General features: G+C 37.9%; 1 protein-coding gene across 2 annotated transcripts in view; it reads right to left on the bottom strand.

The window, feature by feature from the left end:
* Positions 1-1,266: 1,266 nt before the first annotated feature.
* RMDN2 (regulator of microtubule dynamics 2) overlaps positions 1,267-23,319 on the bottom strand; it is a gene marked incomplete at both ends in the record, with an annotated part of 36,344 nt that continues 14,291 nt past the window's right edge. The window contains 7 exons of one of the 2 annotated variants that reach the window (XM_084235852.1): positions 1,267-1,320; positions 2,330-2,410; positions 2,491-2,544; positions 5,911-6,009; positions 8,194-8,271; positions 9,086-9,161; positions 22,080-22,140. In XM_084235852.1, coding sequence (XP_084091978.1) covers positions 1,267-1,320; positions 2,330-2,410; positions 2,491-2,544; positions 5,911-6,009; positions 8,194-8,271; positions 9,086-9,161; positions 22,080-22,140 — 503 coding nt within the window. The remainder of the gene's footprint in view (positions 1,321-2,329; positions 2,411-2,490; positions 2,545-5,910; positions 6,010-8,193; positions 8,272-9,085; positions 9,162-22,079; positions 22,141-23,319) is intronic. The other variant, XM_084235851.1, reaches the window with a different exon arrangement.

Raw genomic sequence — 23,319 nt, 5'->3', positions numbered from 1 at the left:
TAATCCATTTTGAGTTGGTTTTTGTGCATGGTGTGAGGTAGTAGTCAAGTTTCATTCTTTTGCATGTAGCGACCCAGTTTTCCCAGCACCATTTATTGAACAAACTTTCTTTGCTCCAGTGCATATTCTTTGCTCCTTTGTCAACGATTAGTTGACCATAAATCTGTGGGTTTATTTCTGGGTTTTCTATTCGGTTCCATTGGTCCATGTGTCTGTTCTGGTTCCAATACCATGCAGTTTTGATTATTATGGCTTTGTACTATAGCTTGAAATCTGGGAGAGTTGAGGATATTTTCAATAGATCCTTTTCTACACACATTTTCATATAGTTGAGATGATATGTATATAATAGTTTGTCTTATCTTTGCACTTCAGATTCTCAGGCATTTTCTTATAACATTTCTGTAATTATTTTTAATGTCAAAATAATTCAATGTAGTTATAGTCTAATATGATTAACTGCTTTCATATTGTTGGACATAGTGTTTTTTCTGTAACAAATAATGCTGTTGTGAATCTGTGTATAAATAATTGTACTTTTTATTTTTAGGATTATTTCCATGAAATGAAATTGTGAGAGTAAGGAGGTAATATGTTTTTAAGGTTATGGATACACTTTATGAAATGTTTGTGTAAAAATAAACTCCCTCACCAGCAACATATGAGAATGTCCACCTCACAGCATCATTGCCAACACTGAATGTTTCTTGAAAGAAAAAAAAATCTCTGCTAATTTGAAAGTAAAACAGCAGGTTATTATAATTTCACTGATTAAATTTCACAGAAAAATTAATAATCTTCCTCATTATTAATTATGATATATCTCCTTTACTTTTTCTCTTCTACCAGTAACAAGTTCATGGCCTTTCCCATTTTTTCCCCACTCTTCATCAACTTTAATGAAATGATTTTCTTTTGTAAAATTTCCACTGAAGCAACAATAACTCACCAGAGTTCATTTCATTGCACTAATTTAAATATTTTATTTAGAGAAATATACTGAAGACTACTGTTTATTGATAGGAAAAAATATAAAGCATACATTTGTAAAGATCATTTTGTACTAACATTATAGGAAATAGAATTCTCCAAAAAACATGATTAGTTTTGTAGTGCTACTGAATGCAGAGATTGGTTTTACCTTTACATCTGAGCACATTACTATTACATCAAAAAGAAAAAGGATAATAAAAAATAACCCAGAATTTTAATTAATTTAACCTTTAGTAGACCATGTCTGACTTGTTGAAGAGTAAGTTCTTTTATTTACCTCTTCAAGGAAGTGATCATTTTTTCCACCATTTTCTGTATATCCTTATCCTATAAAAAAAATATATACATGGTGAAACATCACATTGTCCTGATACTCTAGGTTCTTTGAGACAGGCCTTTGTTGAGTGAGGGGATGTTTTGAAAGACCATTAGAAAGTAACTGGGAATTTCTAAGGAGCAGACATGATTCAGATCTCTGTGAATTGGGATAAAGTAGGGAATTCTTTCCAGATTTTTCCTCTACCAGGCCTGGAGTGGTGGGACACAGGAAGGAGAGCCTTCCAGGAAAGCTGACTCACTACATCTTACTGGCGTGTTAAGGATAACACTGCTTTCTCTTTCAACACTAAGATGTGGAGGTAATACTAGCCCTAGCAGCAGGATTTGAAGAGATCTGAGCCTCCAGAAAAATCCACACTCCAATACTGACTTTATCAGGGAGTTTATATTTAAGATTAAAATTATGTAATGTGCTTTGTAGGATACCATATGTATTTTTTTAGGGGTATGTGTGGGAAACTTTCATTTTTAAATTGAGTAACAATTATCTTACAATGCTATTTAAGTTTCAGCAGTATAGTTTCACACCTTAATACATATCTACCAAAGCATGCCCACCACCAAGGGTCTATTTACCATAGACCAACATCCATTTACCCCTTCCACCTATTCCTTTCCCCAACCCCTTCCCTCTGATTTCACTGTCAGATTTTAAGACTTTATTATTTGTTTTGTTTATTTATTTGCACCTCAGAGACCAAAACAGACTGCATCAGAAGGGAGAGATCCAAGCACATGTGTGATGGAAGGTGGGTGCAGAGGCACATATGGAGGTGGCAGTCAGAGACTGGAGAGGCCCAGGCCCTGGTGATTGTAACATAGTATATACAGATGCTGATTTACAATGATGTACACCTGAAATATACTGCTAAAAACAAATGTTACCTTAGTAAAACATAAAAAGGAAGACTTCATATGTATCTAAGTCAGTGGATGGTGTCTGACACTGGAATAGTACTGAAAAGGCAAGAGCACCATTGTCACTGTTTGGACTTACCTCATTGGTAACACAAGGCAGCAGCAATGCCAAGTTACAGAACTTCAAAGCCTCAGCTTTCTGTTCAAGATCTATATAACACTAAAAAAAAATCAATATAATGATAATCACATTTTTATGTAATGGACTCAAAGTGGTCTTAAAATAGTGATTTTCATTACCTTGGCTAAGTACATGTAGTTGGACTTAGAAAAACCAGGGTTTAGTTCTTCAACCTGATTTTAAGAGAAAAGAGAATAACAGGGCAATATTAAAACAATAGTAGTAGCCACTGAAGAGGATATGGTTCACTAAATCAAACAATAGGCAAATTGTATCAGAATTTGGGTTGGTTTTATCATATCTAAATTATGCATACAAGAGCTGGGGTACAGGCCAGAGATGCGGGGGGTGAGAGGATTTACCAGAGACAGAGTGGGGAACAGAACAGGCAGATTGACCAAAGTACAGTGCTGAGGGGAGCAGCAGGCGAGTCAGTAGAGGTCTGCTGCACCATGTGGGTTGCTCCCTGGCCAGCCGGGGACTGAACTCGTGCTGCAGAGGCTGAGGATTGCTTCATAGTCCTGTGCTTAACCCCTTGTGCCACCAGGGAGGCACCCCCATATCTAAATTATCTTATTTCAAGTATACTTTGGGTAGAAACGTAGCTTTTGACTTTATCCATTAAAGTGAAATTACTTTTATGGTCAAAAAGTTGACAAAGCAATGAGATGCTCTAAGGCTTTGGGGTTCCTTTGTATAACCATCTCTATGCTTTCCCTTTTTTCCATTTAAGAACAATGCCAACTGCTGCTACACATGCCCAAGAACAAGCTATGGGCATTTCATAGTCTACACAGAAAACTGGAGTGGAGCATGACTGATGTCACATGGCCAATATCTTCCACGACATTAATATTTGATTTATTATTTCAACACATTCCACTTTAGTTGAATACTATGAAGTCCAAGATAGCAAGTACTTTCATGGAAAAGAGAAATCCTTAAAACAAGTAATAGAGCTACTTATAGATTTTAACAAGAGAACACTATGAAGTACTTTACTCCTCATCTACTAATTTTTAGTGTACCAGTTCCTTTTCTTTATCACTGGTAACTAAGAATTCTTTCCGGTATATGGCACTGCTACCAGAGGGCTCTCCTGGGACCCTAAGCCAGCTTGTGCCTCACAGTGAGCTTCTGCAGTTATAAATGGAAGGCAAGTCTGCTCCCAACCTGATCCTGCCCCACCCAGAGGGATGCAGAACCCTAGAGAAGCTGTAAAATATTTACAAAAATTGCTTGTTTTGGGACTCCCCGGTGGCGCAGTGGTTGAGCGCTGGGTTGCGAAGCTGCCCGCAGCTTCTGCAGCGCCGGTTTGATCCCCGGCCACCAGGTGAGGGTCCCACATGGCGCGCAGACCTCTCCTGCCGCCCGCTGCTCCCCTCAGCAGTGTACTTCGGTCCTTCTGCCTGCTCTGCTCTCCCCTCTGGCTCTGGTGAATTCTCTCACCCTCCTGCACTTCTGATTGTATCCAGTGCTTGTATAAATAAATAAATAAATAAATCTTAAAAAAAAAAAAAAGCTATAAAAAAAATTGCTTGTTTTACAAGACACAAACAGTCCAGGAATTTCCAAAATTAGAAGGTGAATGTTTCTCCATTTCAGTTTTACTCTCAATTTGTTGCAGGGAGTATGGGGAGCAGCATTCCTGGTGCTTCTCACTCTCTTTTGACAAGCACCTTGGAATGGATTTTTCAGACAGAGTTTAAGTCAAGGTCCCCAAGATGGTTTGTCATGGTGTTTACATTTTAATAAAGCTAACAGTCTACAGGATTTATCGAGCACTTACTAAGCAATTTACTTTTATTAACCTATTTAATCTTCACAGCAACACTATGAGGCAGGTACTATTATCTCCATGTTATTGATTAGAGAGAGAGAGAGAGAGGGGTTGGGGAAGAGAGACAGAGTGGTGCTAAGTAACTTGCCCAATATTAATCAGTCAGTAAGTAGTAGAACTGGGATACCAGAGTTTCCAGAGCTTCCACTCTATTTCTACATTATTCTGCCTCTTAATAACTTGATTTTATCTTATAATATTTCAGGTCTGTAAGCACCTTGAGAACTTTTGTGCAGGGCCTCCCCTGGTGGTGCAGTGGTTGAGCGCTGGGCTGCGAAGCTGCCTGCAGCCTCTGCAGCAATGGTTCGATCCCCGGCGGGGGTCCCACATGGTGCACAGACCTCTCCAGCAGTGCCCACTGCTCCCCTCAGCAGTGTATTTTGTCAGTCTGCCTGCTCTGTTCCCCGCTCTGGCTCTGGTGAATTCTCTCACCCTTCCGTGCTTCTGACTGCACCCAGTGCTTGTATAAATAAATAAATAAATCTTAAAAAAAAAAAGAGAACTTTTGTGCAGTGTATTGAAAATATGACCCCCTTCCCCATTATAACTTTGATATTATGAAGAAATATTTAATTTGTTATAATTTAGCATCTTTTATAAATCATTTATCTCAAATATACCATGATCTGTAGTCTTATAACATTTAAAGTGAACTACTAATTCTCAGTGGTAGAAAGTGAAAATATGGGGATGATGCAGTCACAAACTTCATTCTTTTGTAGATTTTTGTGTGACACTCGAAAAAATTAAGTTCTTATGGTCTTGATTTCCTTTCTTTTTTAACATAAAGGATCATACTAAATAAAAAATAAGAAAAGGATCGTCCTAGAACTCTTTTGTGCTCGATCTCAGCACACTAAATTTTCCATTAAGCACTCGAGAAGCCAGTAGCTAGCTCAGAGAAGTATGAGGAAATTCATTTACACTCTGAGACTGTATGGTAGCTCAATTCCCTCTCAGTTCTACAAAATTGATACTCAACAACAAAAAAATATCACCAAGTACAATGTGGTGGACAATACCATTCAGGGCCTAATTTTGTCTATATGGTTACAAATCTGAAATAGGTAGGAAGGGAAAGAAAAGACATCTTTCAAGATTCTATAATTGGTTCCCTGGAAAGGGGACAGGATTAGCCCAATAGGAAGTTGATTATATGGATGTGTATATAGTTGCATGTGTGCACCACACATATTACTAGGCAGTTTTATAGCATAGCAATTATACATTTTAAAACAGGAATAAAAATGCTGGCTTGGTTTGATGCTCCAAGAATGTTCCAGAGAACTGTTTGCAATTTATGAAGTGGTTTACGAAATAACTCTTCCTTTTGCATCCTTTAGTTCCTTAAGATTAGTCTCCATATTAGCCTCATCAAGAATTTTTGGACCTAAGTCTAATAATCAGGGCATGAATGCTCTTGCACATACTCCCATGACCTGGAGAGCTGCTTTTGGATTTGGTAGTCAGGGCTGCCACACCTAGGACCTAGAGTGTAGCCTGAAGCACTGAGAAATAGTTTGGATTTAAAACACATTACAAGAGCCCTCGAACAGAACATGCCAAACATAGGGTTCAAACTGTGGCTTCAGTAAGAGGTCTACTCATGAGAGGAGAAAGACTTCATTAACAAAGGTAGGAGGGACAGGTGGAGAGAGCAGCCAGTCTGGCACTCAAATAACTAACAGGCAAAATATACCTTAAGGAAATTTTGCAAAGCTTCTTCTACAGTTGAGGATGGTGTTTTTCCAAACAGAGTAGCAGCCATTTTTTTCTCAAGCCAGCTCAGTTTTGAGACCTGCAAATATAGAGCAGCATCACTTTTTGAAAGTTGTTCACCATTTGAATAAATAATCATTTCCAAGTTAGGTATGTATATATGTATGTACATCATATAATATACAGAAACATATTCATAAATAATAAATATATGAGATTTATTGCCTTTGTCATATTTTGTCTTTCTTTTCCACAATTCTGACAAACTAACTCAAAGACCACTGGTTAAAAAACCCTTTGGAAATACACATAAGAAGATTTGTATTCAATCAGAGAAAAGGGGAGGGGTAGGAAGTAATGCTGATTTTGTTTGTTCTGATGGTGAATCTGAGATGAGCACATGGTGATTCTCTGCACAGAGTGCAGTAGCTGTTAAGACCCGCCTTTGCCCTCTTCTTGCCTATTTCATGCTCCCAACCTGATCCAAAGAGCAGCATCTCCAAAAGAAATTATCTCACATAGATACTTTTAAATTTTATCCAATGGGTAAGACTAAAATAGCATCTCCTTTTGGTTTTTATTATCCTTTCCCATGATATCTAATTTCAAGATGTATGTTTGTTGTTTTGCCTTTTTATTTCTAATTGCATTATGATCAGAAACCCTGTATATCAATTCTTTGAAATGTATTAAGACTTGCTTTACGACCTTACATAAAGTCGAATTTAGAAAACATTCCACATAAACATGTACCCTTTAATGATTAGATACATATTTTCATAGATGTCTATTAGATCAAGATGATTAAATGTGAGGTTCCAAAGTTTTATGTATTTTTTTTGTTTCTTGTCTTATTAGTTACCTAAAATTTACCACTAGTGGTATCCTTACTTCACTTCCATGTCTTTTTTTAATTCTTCCTTTCATATTTTCCATCTCTTTGTTTCTCTGGACAACATTCCAGGTAACATTTTTAGACTGAGAGTTCATGAATTCTTTCTTAAGGAGTGGCTATGTACTATTAAACCTTTCCACTGAGTTTTCTTTTACTATCAATTAATATACTTTTTATATAAAAAGTTGTTTCATCATTTTTTAAATTTTCCTTGACATTTTTATAGTTTCATACTTCTTGTTTTTTTTCCCCTTAATTCTTCTAATTTTTTTGAAACATGATCCATAGATGTTTAAATTCTATATTCTGTGTTTCCAAAATCTGAAATATGTTTAGGTCTATTTCTGTTCTTTTTTGTTCACTTCTGTTGACTTGTCATTCTGACATCTTATTTCCTCTTGTATTCCTCTACTTCTGACTGTGAGCTCATCAATGCAAGGCCATGCTGCAAGAGTTTTACAACTTTATAACTCTGAGAAGGTGTGTTCCTCCAGGAGGTTTAGCTTCTGCCATTTATCTATGGTCTGAAGATTAGGATTCATTTTGAATTAAAATTTCTTTCTTGGCATTTTTAAGCCTAAATAAATAATATATGTCTAACTACTAGACTCATGTGATGTTGAGTCGACGGTTTTTAAATCTTAGGGGGCATTACCCACCTTCATGAAGACTCAGATTCTTAATATTTAAAGCTGCAATAATATAAAATATTTATAGCACTATTAGAAGTACTAAATAAAATAAGAAATATCAAGTATTAAATGCACACCATAGGTGCTCAATAAAAACGATCTTCCTTTATTTATTCTTTATCGCTTTCAAGAATATTTAAAAGACTATTCTTGCCTGCCCTAATTTTCTCATTCAGAAACAGCATTTCTCTTCAAGGTAATTTTTTCATAAATCTCAACACACATTTTCACATTCTGCTAACATTCCGTAAACTAAAGTCATTTAAGACACTGGGCCTTCAACTTAGAATCTATCTTAATTCATTGCATCTCACATCCCCTTCAAGTTCCTTGAAGACAAGGACAGTGTTTTATTAACCTTAACGCAAGTGAGCACATAATTTATGCTCAATATAGTCTGATAAATGAAAAAAATCCCTCCCACAAAATGGAGATGAGTGCTCCAGTCCAGGGTGCACATCACAAATGCAGAGGAGAGAGCACAAAGGAAGCATGTGACTGCTGTAGTAAGGACAAAATACATCAAATCACATTAGTATACAAATTATAAACTCATCAAATATGTATTGAGTTTATAATTTTCCCTACCATTGGCATCTGGTAAAGCAAAAGCCATTGAAAATACGTAATCTTAGTATACTCAAATAAAATTTATAGATAAAAGTATTTAACTTACAGTGTAACAGTATCTTCCCTTGAGGTAATACAAAAAGGGTTCTTCAGGTAAAAATAGGATTGCCTTATCTAGATGGTCCTGAAAGAAAATGCAAAAGAAATATCATCTCCCAAGTTACAGGAAGTATTGGATAGAAGTGCACTCAGTGAATTCACAGGGGCTTTACAGTGCTGTTTCATCCTCCCCCCCAAACCCCATCATTAATTGAAGTCTTACCAATAATTCAATTCTCAAAAACAATTGCTCGCAGCTAGAACCAGAACTGTGACTATGATTTAATTAGGCTACAGATAATTTAAAGCCAAAATGTTACTATAAAAACAGAAAACATCCAAGGCAAATGTTCATCCATAATTTGCCTAGATAACACTTACTGATTCAGAGGCAAACTTACACCTAGCAAATGATTAGCGTATAATGGAGGAAAGAACAGCAGAACTAGGTGGGAGAGGAAACTACTCACCTGGTATTGTCAAAATGGTTATAGGAAGCTGGAAAGCAAAGAATTCTTTGTCCATCCCTACAGGGCACTTCTGATGGGGATTCTACTTTTCCCACCAAGTCAACATGTGGAAAATATTAACTAATTATGATGGTGAGGATCTCGTGAAAAATAAGTTAATCCTCTGTCTTTGAAAAAAATAATACCCATGCACTATGTGACTTCATTCAGGATCTAAAATGATCATCTTAAATCACCCACAGTTTTAATTCTTTTTGTCACAATACTATTTAAAGACTGCCATTTCATTTAAAGAAAAAAATAATTCAAGCAGAATAGCTCTGAGTAATCAAAGATTAGTAACTAGTAGTTAATTTGTTGAATCATTTGATTAATACCTGTTAGTGGAACATGAAGCTACACCAATACATTTTTAATATCAAGAAATACCTTGAAATGCTGTCCATAGTTCACTTTGTTTTGTAAGCTCTCAAACTCAGATACATGGCCACATAAAACTGCATACCTGCAAAGGAAAAGAAACAGTGGGTGTTGTGTGAATTTTTGACATTCATTAATGTTTAACAAAGTATTCATATAGGTGCCAGGACGCTAACAACAATAAATATTTACTTTAACATGAGGTCAATAATGATGTCATGGTCTCCTTTAATGTCATTTGAAAATAAAATAAATATCATGACTAAAAATGAGGAAAAGTTAAAGATAACTTTAAAATATACTTTTCCAAAAAATCCCCCATGTGCCTCAATCCCTCAGTACATAACTAGAAAAGAGTATCCCATGGATTTTTTGTAAAGCTTTCTTTTTTCCATTGGGAACACAAAATTGATATAATTATTTGACTGTAAATTGGGTGCAATATTTGTTCAACAATTTGCTTACTCTAAATATTGGGAATATATTACTTTTCACATTCAGAGTGTTTTTGTGCAAAGGTCTTCAATTATTTCATGGTGTTTCTGTCTGAGGCAAAATACTCATTTACTGGAATTATTTTAAGAGTAGGTGTTTATTTTCACTTGCATTATTATAATAGCAAATAGGAGATGTAATTTTGAGTATCTTGATAAGCATAACTTTTAGGTACAAAAATTACAATTTTTTTAATCTAGAGCAGAAGACCCTTCCTGGACACCAAAGATCACATAATTTCATTCATTTTATACACAACCAATTAGTCGACCATTTTTAGTGATGACTTTTTTGACCTCTTAATTTCCAATTTCTTTATAACCAAAAAGTCTTCTATTCTAGGAGCAAAAATGATGACTAAATTAACCTATTAAAGATGATCCAAGAATGTAGCCAGATCAGGAAATACTACTACTTCTTACAAATTCTAAAATCAGACTGTATTTCACATACTTGTCTGCACCTACCAGAGACTGAACTTTTAAGGAAAGACTGCTGGAAATGACTGTTGAGGTCTCTTGTGAAAACCGCTAGCATCACCTTTGGCTGCCCTGTGTTCTTTTGAATGACTCTGTCATTCTGTTCTATGTCATTCCTCCCAGAGTTCCAGATGGGGGAGCAAAATTTCACACAACTGCATCCTTAAATTCCTCATTTTTTGATATGGGAATCGCCATTTCCCAAATTTTTTGAGCTTAAAACCAACCTTAAGCCACTTTAAAAAAGAAACACTTTGGAGGGGGCGGAGCAACATGGCGGCGAGGAGACGCTGCGAGTAAGATCTCCCATTAGGGCCTCCCCGGTGGCGCAGCGGTTGAGCGCTGGGTTGTGAAGCTGCCCGCGGCCTCTGCGGCGCCGGTTCGATCCCCGGCTGCTCCCAGGCCACCGGAGGAGGGTCCCACATGGCGCGCAGACCTCTCCTGCCGCCCGCTGCTCCCCTCAGCAGTGTACTTCGGTCCTTCTGTCTGCTCTGCTCCCCGCTCTGGCTCTGGTGAATTCTCTCACCCTCCCACGCTTCTGACTGTACCCAGTGCATGTATAAACAAAACAAACAAACAAACCAGCAAACAAATAAAGCATGCCTCTATAAAAAAAAAAAAAAAAAAAAAAAAAAGATCTCCCATTAAAAAAAGTTAATAGGGAGGAAAAGCGGCAGGTCCCAGTGAGAACTGGGACACGGAAGATAAACGGGTGACTCCAGCAAACTACCCGAAGAAGAAAGTGGCCATAAAAGAGGACTAGAAGGGAGGGAAGCGCAGAACCCTGCTCCCCTCCCCCGCCCACAGAGGTGGCACTCTCCCGGCAGAGAGGAGGGAAACAACAAACCAAAACGGCCAACAAGAACAAAGGACGCAGCAAGCGGGACTGTGAGTGGAAAGGAACTATTGCAGCCACCACACCCCGTGAACGGGAGCTGAGGCGAACCCTGCAGGATTCGCCGCTGCGGTGCGCGAACGGCTCCGGGCGCCATTAGAGAAGAACAAAGACCCCGGGAGACGCGCACACAGCCCGGGCTGCCGGTAAGCTTGCGCGGAAAAGGGCGCGCTCGGCGCGCTTGAAAAGCAAGTGCAGACCGGGATAGCGGCTGCCCAGGTCCCCGCGCCTGCGACCTAGGCTTGGGAGACGACCTAGGCTTGCGGGGAGACGCGCGGAGGTCCTCACTGAGGTGAAGGTCCCTCCCTGAGTAAGCAGGAACCAGGCGCCCAGGCACGGGAGCGGTGCAAAAGGCGCCATTCCCGCGCCACTGATCTGGGCTACAGCCCGCGTCCTGGAACTGAGGGCTTTGGAACTGAGACCCGGGGCACGAAATTAGGGGCGTGGGTTCCCCACGACGGCGGGGCACAAGGCAGACACAGCACCCCAAAGCCGTTGAGGTGTACCCTACCATCCCCGCTCTGCTCCCTGTCCCACGGGGTGGAAAATCAGCTCCCCAAGGGCTCTAGGAGAGATCTCTGGCGCCACCTAGCGACTTGAAGCCAGCACAGGCTCCTGAAGGAGCTAGTGGCCAGCTGGGGAGTTAGCCCACATCCGGCCCCTTCCGAACAAGTAGTCTGAGCCTACAGGGAGAGCGAGCACCCACAGCCAGGGCAGACCAGGCACGCAGAAGAGTGTGCCTGACACCGGACGCGCAGGGAGTGTGTCCCACATCACCATTTTAGAACAGGGACATTTTTTCAGTAAAGACTACCTGCAGAAGGCTTCCTCAGGAGCCAGAGGTGAGCGGGGGAAGTTCACCCACGACAGACCCCCTCTGGCCTGCAGTCCAAGCCCAGAGGGGGAGCAGGAACCTACCGCCGGGGCAGACCAGGCGCACAGGGGAGTGTGTCCCCACATCGACATTTTAGGACAGGGACCTTTCTCCAATAAAGACTGCTTGAAACTGACAGATGACTCCTGGAGGAACCAGAGGGGAGCAGAGAAGCTCACCCAAGATGCCGGCCAGTCCCAACAACACAGTGTCCCAACGCATACGGCAAATTAGAAAACAGACAGTAGGGAGGAGAAGAACCACACACAACCTAGCAACTCTCCAGAGAAAAAGCACACCACAAAAAGAAAACCAGCCCCCAGATTGCAACGACAGTAACTTGGAAGAACTTCTGAGCCTTCCAGAAAGAGAATTTAAAATTGCCGTGATTAAAAAACTGACAGAAGTCATAAAGGAAAACAATGATAAGGGAAAAATAATCAACGATCAGAAGAATGAAATTGAGTCCCTAAAGAGGGAAGTAAAAGAAATGCAGGAGATCAAAGTATTAGTGGAAGAACTAAAGAATTCTGGGAAAAGCAATGAAAGCAGAATTGATGAAATGGAAGAACGAATAAGTGCTCTTGAAGACACAGAAATAAAAAGAACCAAAACAGAAAAGGAAAGAGAAGTACGAAGGAAAAAGAATGAAGAAAGACTTCGGGAACTATCTGACTCCATGAGGAAAGGAAATATAAGAGTTATAGGAATACCAGAAGGAGAGGAGAGAGAGGTAGGAACAGAGAAAATATTCAAAGAGATAATTGAAGAGAACTTCCCAAATGTGAAGAAGGAGCTGAAAATTGATATACAAGAAGCAAGAAGAACACCAAACTTCCACGACGAAAGAAAAAATACAGCAAGACACATAATAGTAAAGCTCCCTAGAATCCAGGACAAGGAAAAAATAATGAAGCTGGCAAGAGGGAAGAAACAGATAACATTCAAAGGAAAGCCAATCAGGCTGACATCAGACTTCTCCGAAGAAACACTACAGGCAAGGAGAGAGTGGAGGGACATAGTCAACAGACTCCAAGAAAACAGATGCCAACCAAGAATACTCTATCCCGCAAAGCTCTCCTTCCTCTTTGAAGAAAGAATATGGACCTTCCCAGACAAACAGAAACTCCGGAATTTCATTGCAACTAAACCCCCACTCCAAAAAATACTACAAGGAGTCCTAAAGCCAGAACCTCAGAGGGACGAATAACAATGAAAGAAGGCCAAAAAAAAAAAGTTATTAAAAGAATAAATAAATAAAATCAAAGGAAAGACAAACACAATGGCAAATACAGATGTTAACATATCAATATTAACTCTAAATGTAAATGGACTAAACTCTTCAATAAAAAGACACAGAGTTGCATCCTGGATTAAGAAACAAAACCCAACCTTTTGCTGTCTCCAGGAAACACATTTAGCTACAAAAGATAAAAATAGGCTCAAAGTTAAAGGATGGAAAACAATCCTACAAGCAAATGGACCAAAAAAGAAAGCAGGAACAGCTATACTTATATCAGATAAAACAGATTTCAAACTCAAAAAGATAAAGAGACCCCAATGGTCACTACATTATGATCAAGGGGACAATACTTCAAGAAGAAATAACACTCATTAACGTATACTCACCAAACGAAGGAGCACCAAAATATATCAGACAACTGTTGTCCTCTCTGAAAACAGACATCAGAGAAAACACATACGTAGTGGGAGACTTCAACACACCACTATCAACAATGGATAGATCAACAAGACAAAAAATAAGTAAAGAAACCAAAGCTCTAAATAAGGACCTAGAGCAATTGGGCTTAACAGACATCTATAGAACACTAAACCCCAAAAAAACGGAGTACACATTTTTCTCAAGCGCACACGGATCATTCTCCAGGATCGATCACATACTGGGGCACAAGACAAATATCAACAGATACACCAAGATTGAAATCATATCAACCATCTTTTCTGACCATGAAGGCATCAAACTAGAAATAAACCATAAAAAGAAGGCAAGGAACTTTCCTACCTCATGGAGATTAAAAACCACACTACTGGAAGACCACTGGACTAATGAGGAGATCAAAGAAGAAATTAAAAATTTTTTTGAATTGAACGACAAGGAAGACACCAATATCCTAAATGTATGGGATGCAGCAAAAGCAGTAATAAGAGGAAAATATATAGCAATAGAAGCTCACATCAAGAAACAAGAAAGAACTCAAAGAAACAACCTAATCTCGAAGCTCAAAGATCTAGAAAAAGAACAACAAAAAAACCCCAAAACCAGTAGAAGAAATAATAAAAACCAAAGCAGAAATAAATGAAATTGAAACTAAAAACACAATCCAAAAGATCAATGAAACCAAGAGCTGGTTCTTTGAAAAAATCAATAAAATAGACAAACCCCTAGCCAGGCTCACAAAGGAAAAAAGGGAGAAAGCACAAATAAACAGGATCATCAATGAAAGAGGAGAAATCACAACGGACACAGCAGAAATCAAAAGAATAATCAGTAACTACTATGAACAGTTATATGGAAACAAGTTTAACAATCTAGAGGAGATGGACAAATTCCTACAACTCTACAATCACCCAAAGCTAGATAAAGAAGAAATAGAACACCTAAACAGACCAATTACAATTAGCGAAATTGAAATGGTAATCAAAAACCTCCCCAAAAACAAAAGCCCAGGACCTGATGGATTTACAAATGAATTATACCAAACATTCAGAGACGAATTAGTGCCTATCCTTCACAAACTCTTCCAAAAAATTGAGAAGGAAGGGACAATACCAAACACGTTCTATGAAGCCAACATTACACTAATACCAAAACCGAACAAGGACAACACAAAAAAGGAAAACTACAGGCCAATCTCCCTAATGAACACTGATGCAAAAATCCTCAATAAAATTTTAGCCATCAGAATCCAACAATGTATCCATAAGATAATTCACCACGACCAAGTAGGATTCATTCCAGGGGCACAAGGATGGTGTAACATCCGAAAATCAATCAACGTTATCCAATACATCAACAAAAAGAAATATAAAAACAATATGATAATATCAATAGATGCTGAGAAAGCTTTCGACAAAGTGCAACACCCATTCATGATAAAAGCCCTTGAAATTCTTGGGATACAAGGAACATACCTCAACATCATAAAGGCCATCTATGACAAGCCAACAGCCAGTATCATTCTCAATGGTGAAAAGCTGAAAGCAATTCCATTAAGAACTGGAACAAGACAAGGATGTCCACTCTCACCACTGCTTTTCAATATAATACTGGAAGTCCTAGCCAGGGCAATAAGACAAGAGAAAGACATCCAAGGAATCCAAATAGGAAAAGAAGAAGTCAAACTATCACTATTTGCAGACGATATGATATTATACGTAGAGAACCCCAAAAACTCCACAGAAAAGCTAATTCAACTCATCAATCAGTTCAGTAAAGTGGCAGGATACAAAATCAACACGCAAAAGTCAGTAGCCTTCCTATACACAAACAATAAATCTGAAGAAGAAGAAATCAAAAAAACCATCCCTTTTGTTATTGAAACAAAAAAAATCAAATATTTGGGAATAAATCTAACAAAAGAGGTAAAGGACCTATACAAAGAAAACTATAAAACACTGTTAAAAGAAATAGAAGAAGACACAAAGAAATGGAGAGACATCCCCTGCTCGTGGATTGGAAGAATAAACATTATTAAAATGGCCATCCTTCCAAAAGCAATATACAGATTCAATGCTATTCCAATCAAAATTTCAATGTCATTCTTCAAAGAAATAGAACAATTATTGATGAAATTCATATGGAATCACAAAAAACCCCGAATAGCCAAAGCTCTCCTGAAAAAAAAAAGAAGGGAATGGAGGCATTACACTCCCAGACTTCAAACTATACTACAAAGCCATAATCATCAAAACTGCATGGTATTGGAACAAGAACAGACATACAGACCAATGGAATCGAATAGAAAATCCAGAAATAAACCCACAGATTTATGGTCAACTAATCTTTGACAAAGGAGCAAAGACTATGCATTGGAGCAAAGAAAGTTTGTTCAATAAATGGTGCTGGGAAAACTGGGTCGCTACATGCAAAAGAATGAAGCTTGACCACTACCTCACACCATACACAAAAATCAACTCAAAATGGATTAAAGAACTAGACATAAGACCTGAAACCACAAAATATATAGAAGGAAATATAGGCGAAACACTACGTGATTTGCACATCAAAGACATCTTTACAGACACATCACCCAAAGCAGTGATAGTGAAGGCAAATTTCAACAGCTGGGACTACATCAAATTAAAGAGCTTCTGCACAGCAAAAGAGACAATAACAAAAACAAAGAGAAACCCCACCAACTGGGAGAACATTTTTGCACCCAACACTAATGATAAAGGACTGATCACAAAAATGTGCAAAGAGCTGATGAGACTCAACAACAACAAAGAAAATAATCCAGTCAAAAAATGGGCAGAAGAGCTAAAAAGAAACTTCTCTGAAGAGGAAATGCAAATGGCCAACAGGCATATGAAAAAATGTTCAACATCACTTGCCATCAGGGAAATGCAAATCAAAACTACCATGAGATACCATCTTACACCAGTGAGAATGGCACATATTAAAAAAACTAGCAACAGGGCCTCCCCGGTGGCGCAGCGGTTGAGCGCTGGGTTGCGAAACTGCGCGCAGCCTCTGCGGCGCCGGTTCGATCCCCGGCTGCTCCCCGGCCACCAGAGGAGGGTCCCACATGGCGTGCAGACCTCTCCTGCCACCCGCTGCTCCCCTCAGCAGTGTACTTCGGTCCTTCTGCCTGCTTTGCTCCCCGCTCTGGCTCTGGTGAATTCTCTCACCCTCCCGCGCTTCTGACTGTACCCAGTGCATGTATAAACAAAACAAACAAACAAACCAGCAAACAAATAAAGAAAGCATGCCTCTATAAAAAAAAAAAAAAAAACTAGCAACAACAAATGCTGGCGAGGGTGTGGAGAAAAAGGAACTCTTCTGCACTGTTGGTGGGAGTGCAAACTGGTCCAACCACTGTGGAAAGCTGTGTGGAGATTTCTGGACCTACTAAACATAGAGCTTCCATATGATCCAGCAATTCCACTCCTAGGTATTTACCCAAAGGACACAGAAACATCAATTCCAAAGAACACCTGCACCCCTATGTTTATAGCAGCACTGTCTACAATAGCTAAGCTTTGGAAACAACCCAAATGCCCAAAAATAGATGACTGGATCAAGAAGATGTGGTACATATATACCATGGAATATTACTCAGCATTCAAAAAAGATAAACACATGCAATTTGCAGCAACATGGATGGCGCTGGAAGGGATCATGCTCAGCGAAATAAGCCAAAAAGAAAAAGAAAAATACCGGATGGTCTCACTCATAGCAGGAATCTAGAAAACTTAAATAAGGGACCAGGAAAATGAATAACTATAAGAAAGTGAAAATCAAAATCAACAAAAAACTGTGAACCAGAGACACTTTTAGAGGGGCGGGGGCGGGAGGGGAGGGATTGGGGTCAGAATGGGGGGCTGCAATTGTATGGGGAATATAACAATAAAATTTATTATAAAAAAAAAAGAAACACTTTTATTTTAAAATAGCTTGAGATTCACGGTAAAGTTGTAAAGACAGAACAGAGTCCCTGTAGACCCACACCCAGTTTCCTCCACTGTTTATACCTTACAGGCTATGGTACATTTACTACATTACCACATGTTGACATATGATAGCAATACATAATTTTTCAATGAACCAATGTTAAAACATTACTAAGTGATCTCTACACTTTATTCAAATTTCTATTTGTTTTTTCTTAGTGTTCTTACATTTTGACACTTTCCTCTCCATCCTTCCTTCCACACTTATTCCTATTACTTTACACCTGGTTATGTATCTTTTTCAACACGTGAAAAAATTTTGAATTGCTATTATCACCCATCATATGCCTTTCCCTCCCGTTTTGTGTTATTTGCAAGTTTTATAAGCATGCTTTCAAAATCTTCATTACCCAAAAAAATTACTGAGTACACTACTACATAAGATATTCATCCTGGAATCCTAGACTTATTTCTATATTGACAATGAGATAGCCAAAACTATTCTGCTGAATAACTTGCCTCCAAACTTTCCATCGTCACGGACAAGCCAGCAGTTGCTTGCCCATATTTCCACACATTTGTCCACAAGAATTTATATGTGAACTTACCTTGATGCTTTGCTTAAATATAGATATAAGAGCTCAATTTCCCTATTCTACCTACTAGTAAAGAAGTAAAAGAGCATGTCACATTTTTAGAAATATCTTATGTTGGGTCTATTTGAATATCTTCATCCAGAAATTCAAAGAACAATCTAGCTGACTGTTGGAATCACAGAAGAGCACATGTTCACTCATCGTTAGTGGTGGCATCAATCCTCTATTTTCTGAAAATTAGAACTACTTATGTCAATCTTATATTGCTAGTATTGTTCTTATATTGTTCTTATATTGCTCTCTCAGCACGTTCTCTCCAAGTTTCTGAGTGATGAAAAAAAATCCATGAACTATGAATACCTTTATATGAAATTTGTATTTTTTTCTTATAAAAAAACTTCACTAGGGACTTATAGTTTTTCATAATCTTTCTAAAATATGCTTCTTAACAGTCTAAAATATTATTTATCTTTCTACACATGATAAATTCAGAGTTTACCTGACCTCTTTTCCTCAAAGAATCATCACTTTTCTGGCAATCAATTTCACCCATTTCAGTGTGTGTGTGCGCGTGCACACACACACGTGTGTGCATGCATGAGTTATTTTTATGTATTTTTCATTTAAAAAATGGGATTGTAATTTGTATTTCATAAACTCTCAGGTTGATGGGAACTCTGAAGAAAGTTGATTCACTATATGGTCTATTACCTCCATCTAGAGGTCATTCTAACTAAGCTTTCACAAAAATTCTGTATTTTCTTTGTATTGATATTGAACTATATCTTTAATAATTGACAAACATCCTGTTTCAACAACTGCTGGAATAACCTCATTAGCTTCCTGTAGTAGTAAGAAAGACAATTCAGCGTCAATGCTATTTATACTGCAAGAAAGCAGAGAAAGACTATTGTATAGAAGGGACACTCAGTATATAAGAATATAAGAACTGGATTTTGTTTTTGGTTTTTTTTTTTAGATTTATTTATTTATGCATACAAGAACTGGTGTACAGATCAGAGGTGCAGGAGGGTGAGAAGATTCACCAGAGACAGAGCGGGGAGCAGAACAGGCAGATGGATCGAAAACACTGCTGAAGGGAGCAGCGGGTGAGACGGGAGAGGTCTGCCCCACCATGTGGGTATTTCCACGGCCGGCTGGGATTGAACCAGCACTGCAGAGGCTGCGGACAGTTTCACAGGGCTGCGCTCAACCCCCTGTGCCACCAGAGAGTCCCAGAACTGGATTTTGTTTTTCCACTTGTTTGATCCTTGGTTATGAGTAGCCCTCCTTACCACCCTACACACAAGCACACTGCCTTATCTACTCTAGCCATAAAATGGGGGAAAAAAGAAAACTAGCAGGCAAACTATAACTTGAGACACACAACAGGGGAAGGGGAGGAAGAAGGGTTAAAGCGAGAGAGGGAAAAGCACAAGAGACAAGCCTGTTGCCAAAAAACTGCAATCTATTGGTGATCTCAGTCTTTGATTTTAGGAGTATTTTAGGCTGGTGCAACAAAAACAATAGGATCTTATTGAAAGTTGATAAAGCTTATACAGCTCATATACAAAGCAATTCTACTTTAGAAAAGATGAAGATGAAAAACAAGTCTTTAAAATGGTATTTGTTTTTCAGTTATTCCCCCAAATGTCAATCCTTTATAGTAACTACTCATAAACTCTGCATCTTTTATTTCAAACTGAGGGCATATAAACTATGACATAACCTTATAAACCAAAATTTTGCTGTAGAGCTAGATGGCAAACATTTTAAATCTTAGGGTCAAAGAGTCTGTTATAACTACTCGACTTTGTCACTATGCTTATAGGCTACAGTTTGTCAACATTTGTGATGTTGAATGAAAGAAAAAATATCTTAACATATTAAGAAAGATTCCAGCAGAACAAGATCTTTTCTCGACATTTTATTATAATTAACCTAAATTTCATCCATTGTTTCTTAAGTCAAAGTTTTTCTTTCTTTTTTCATCACTTTAAAGCTCCACTATTTATGGAATGAGAACTCTTATATTCAGTAGACACATTATAATAAGCTCTATGAATTAAGGTAAAATTGAAATTTGAATTTAGTGTTAACTGAGTAGACTTAATTATATTTTTTAAAGATTGATTGATTGATTTATACAAGAACCGGGGTACAGACCAGATGCACAGGAGGGTGAGAGAATTCACCAGAGACAGAGCGGGGAACAGAACAGGCAGACTGATGAAATACGCTGCTGAGGGGAGCAGCGGGCGTGGCAGGAGAGGTCTGCTGCAACATGTGGGACCCTTGCTGGCTGGCCGGGATCGAACTGGCGCTGTAGAGACTGCAGACAGCTTCACAGCGCTGTGCTCAACCGCCTGCGCCACCAGGGGAGACCCGACTTTACTATTTTTAAATAAAAAACTAATACTAAATAAGAAATCATATGAAAGACAATTGGATCATTACTCTGTGTGCGTCAGTAAGATATAACTTTAGATTAAACCCCACAGTTATAAACAAGGAAGTTAATTCAGAACAAAAAGATGAACAAAGAAGAAGTAGCCAGACTGGGAAAGACAGACTAAAAAACTCTCTAAGAGAATTAATAGTAATTTTTCTCATAATTTGTTCTCATTAAATGGATTTCAAGATATTTATACACCTGTATGCCCATTACAGCATTATTTATGATAGCTAAGATATCGAAACAACCTGTGTCTGTAGATGAGTGAGTGAATAAAGATGTGGTAACATGGTGTGTGTACACACACACACAAACACAGTACCCATACATGACACACTAAAGAAATGATTCACAGGTTCTGCCAAGCTTACCCTTCACCTACCTCTGGCTATAGGCTATGTGAGCACAAAGAATTCACTGTGGAAGGAACAGACCTGGAGGGAGAATTTCTGTTGATAGAATTGTTCGGATTTTACGGATTCCACCATTTACCTTTTCATGGGAGATAATTGGGGCTAGACTTGCATTTCACCTTAAGTCAAGTGAAGATGGTTTCAAAAGATAATCTTATTTTGGCATGTGTTTAGTGGCGTTTAGGGTACATAAAAAGGGTTACACACCTGACTCCTGCCCAGGAAAGCTTTTAAGATAAGAGTTTATGAGTGGAGCTCCCCCTGCTGGTAGCAGAGTAAAGAAATAGGTCTGTTTTGGAAACTGGTTTGCACTTCACTTTGGTGGGGCAAAAATAAATCTTTCCTAGGAGAAACGTGGTCTTATAGAAAGTGAGCCTTTGGGAGAGGTTCTGCCTAAGAGTGCCCCAGAGAAATAAAATAATTTCAAACTGGGGTGCATTTCTGGAAAGCTAGGGCTGAGTGAAGGGGGATAAATTAATGTTATCTTCCTAAGCAGCAAGTATACCTGTATCACTCAGGAGAAAAAAAACAACCGAGAAACTAAAAAAACATTATATACATGGAAATACAGGTAAAAGGAAGCATTAATTGAAAACAACATATTTCTTATTTATGTTTTACAATTCTAAACATACAAAGGATTTAAACTAAAACATATATTCAATAATTTTTTCCCTCTAAGACATTCACCTATACCCATTTAAGTAATGAAATTCCCTTTTTTAAATCTTTCTTACATTATAAATGGCTTGTCTTTGCCTTGTGAAATTTGTATATCCTACTCATGAAGGTATAAGAAGAGGCTAATGTGCTTTTATTCTTTGAAGCATTCTCCCTATATTTTATTTAGAAACATGATATCATTTTAGTATTTGCTGTCAAACAAAATGTTATATTAAATTAGATTTAATTAGAATTTATTACATACAAAGTCACTGAATATGGTAGATTCATTTATGAAATCTTCAGTGAAAATTAACCTAAATATATTTAAGATATACATACTGAAAAATACATGAGAATAAACAGAACAAGAACAGTTACTGGACTATTTACTAAATACATGTTTCAGTGAATGTGATGGACAGATTAAAGGAGTCAATTATCATTTATAAAGAGGTATGTCAGAATTTAAAGAGACTCACAAATTCTATGTACTTACCACAGATGACAATATCCATTCATGGGTGCTCTAGATATAGCTTTTTCACCTAATGTTTTCCCTATAAGATAAATGTACATATATTTAGTACTTTCATGTGAGCTGGTAAGATTATTGAATTCAGTCAGTGGTTCCCCAAAGTATAGTCTCAAGACTAGAGGTATGAGTGTCACCTGGAAACTTGTAAGAAGACATGAATTTTTGACAAAATGAGATCTCCTTGATCACAAAATCTGGAACTCAAGTTGTTTTAATGAGCCTCTAGTTGAGTTTAATATATGTTCAATTTTGAGATTCATTGACCAAAGTGATTTAACCAAGTGTAAAAATGTCATCCAATCATTTAAAAGCTTTCACAGAAATAGTTTTTTTTATTAATGAATTACCATTGTTTTATATCCTTGTTAACATTTTGACAATATAGGATTTCTCCCCTTAGGTGTGGTCATAGCAGCTCTCCCACCATAAAAGCAGAGTCCTCAGCTTCAGTCCCCTGTATTCTACCCTACCCCCCCTTTCCCCCCAACCCCTTCCCCAGCTCCCTCTTAAGTCTGCTCTCCTGCTCGCCACTTGGATGCCTCAGATGGTCAGTTTTCAAAGATTAGTTTTATATAGTTTGCCTTTATTTGACCCTTTGTTTGGTTTCTCTACATGTAAGTGAGACCATCCAGAATTTCTTTCCCCTTTTAGCCTACACAGATAATTTTGTAATTAACTCAAGCAACATCATTGAGTGTTTACTAAGTACTATATTATATAAGTCTCTGGGAATAAGAAGTCAAATAGGATACAGTTCTTGACTTCTAAGGGTTCACAGTGGAGAAGGCAGCAAGTAAGTATATACAATATATGAAAATTAAAAGCAAGATTTGACATACTTGTTTTTCTTTTTTCTTTGTTTCTTTTCTTTTTATTGTTGTTATGGAAAATTTAGAGGACAATATAATGAATTACCATATACTCATCATTCAGCTTAAACAAATGTCAACTCAAGGCTCATTTCATTTTATCAAGATAAACTGAAAAATATTGAAGTCTGAGAAGTTATTTCTTTGTGTTACATGGAGTTCTAGTAATGGTTACTTTTGGTGAATGACTACTGCTGAAAACAATTGCCTATTATTGCTTCTTAAACATCACCACTGAATGTCTTCTCTTTCTGTGATTTTATAAGCTTTAAAGGCTAAAATGACTTTTTCAGTTGCCTAGTACAATATGCACAAATATTTTAAAAGAATAT

This window comes from Talpa europaea, assembly GCF_964194135.1.
Source record: "Talpa europaea genome assembly, chromosome: 6".
In the NCBI taxonomy this organism is placed as follows: domain Eukaryota; kingdom Metazoa; phylum Chordata; class Mammalia; order Eulipotyphla; family Talpidae; genus Talpa; species Talpa europaea.
The sequence above is the reverse complement of the archived record's forward strand: the minus strand, read 5'-3'. Positions and strand labels throughout refer to the sequence as shown.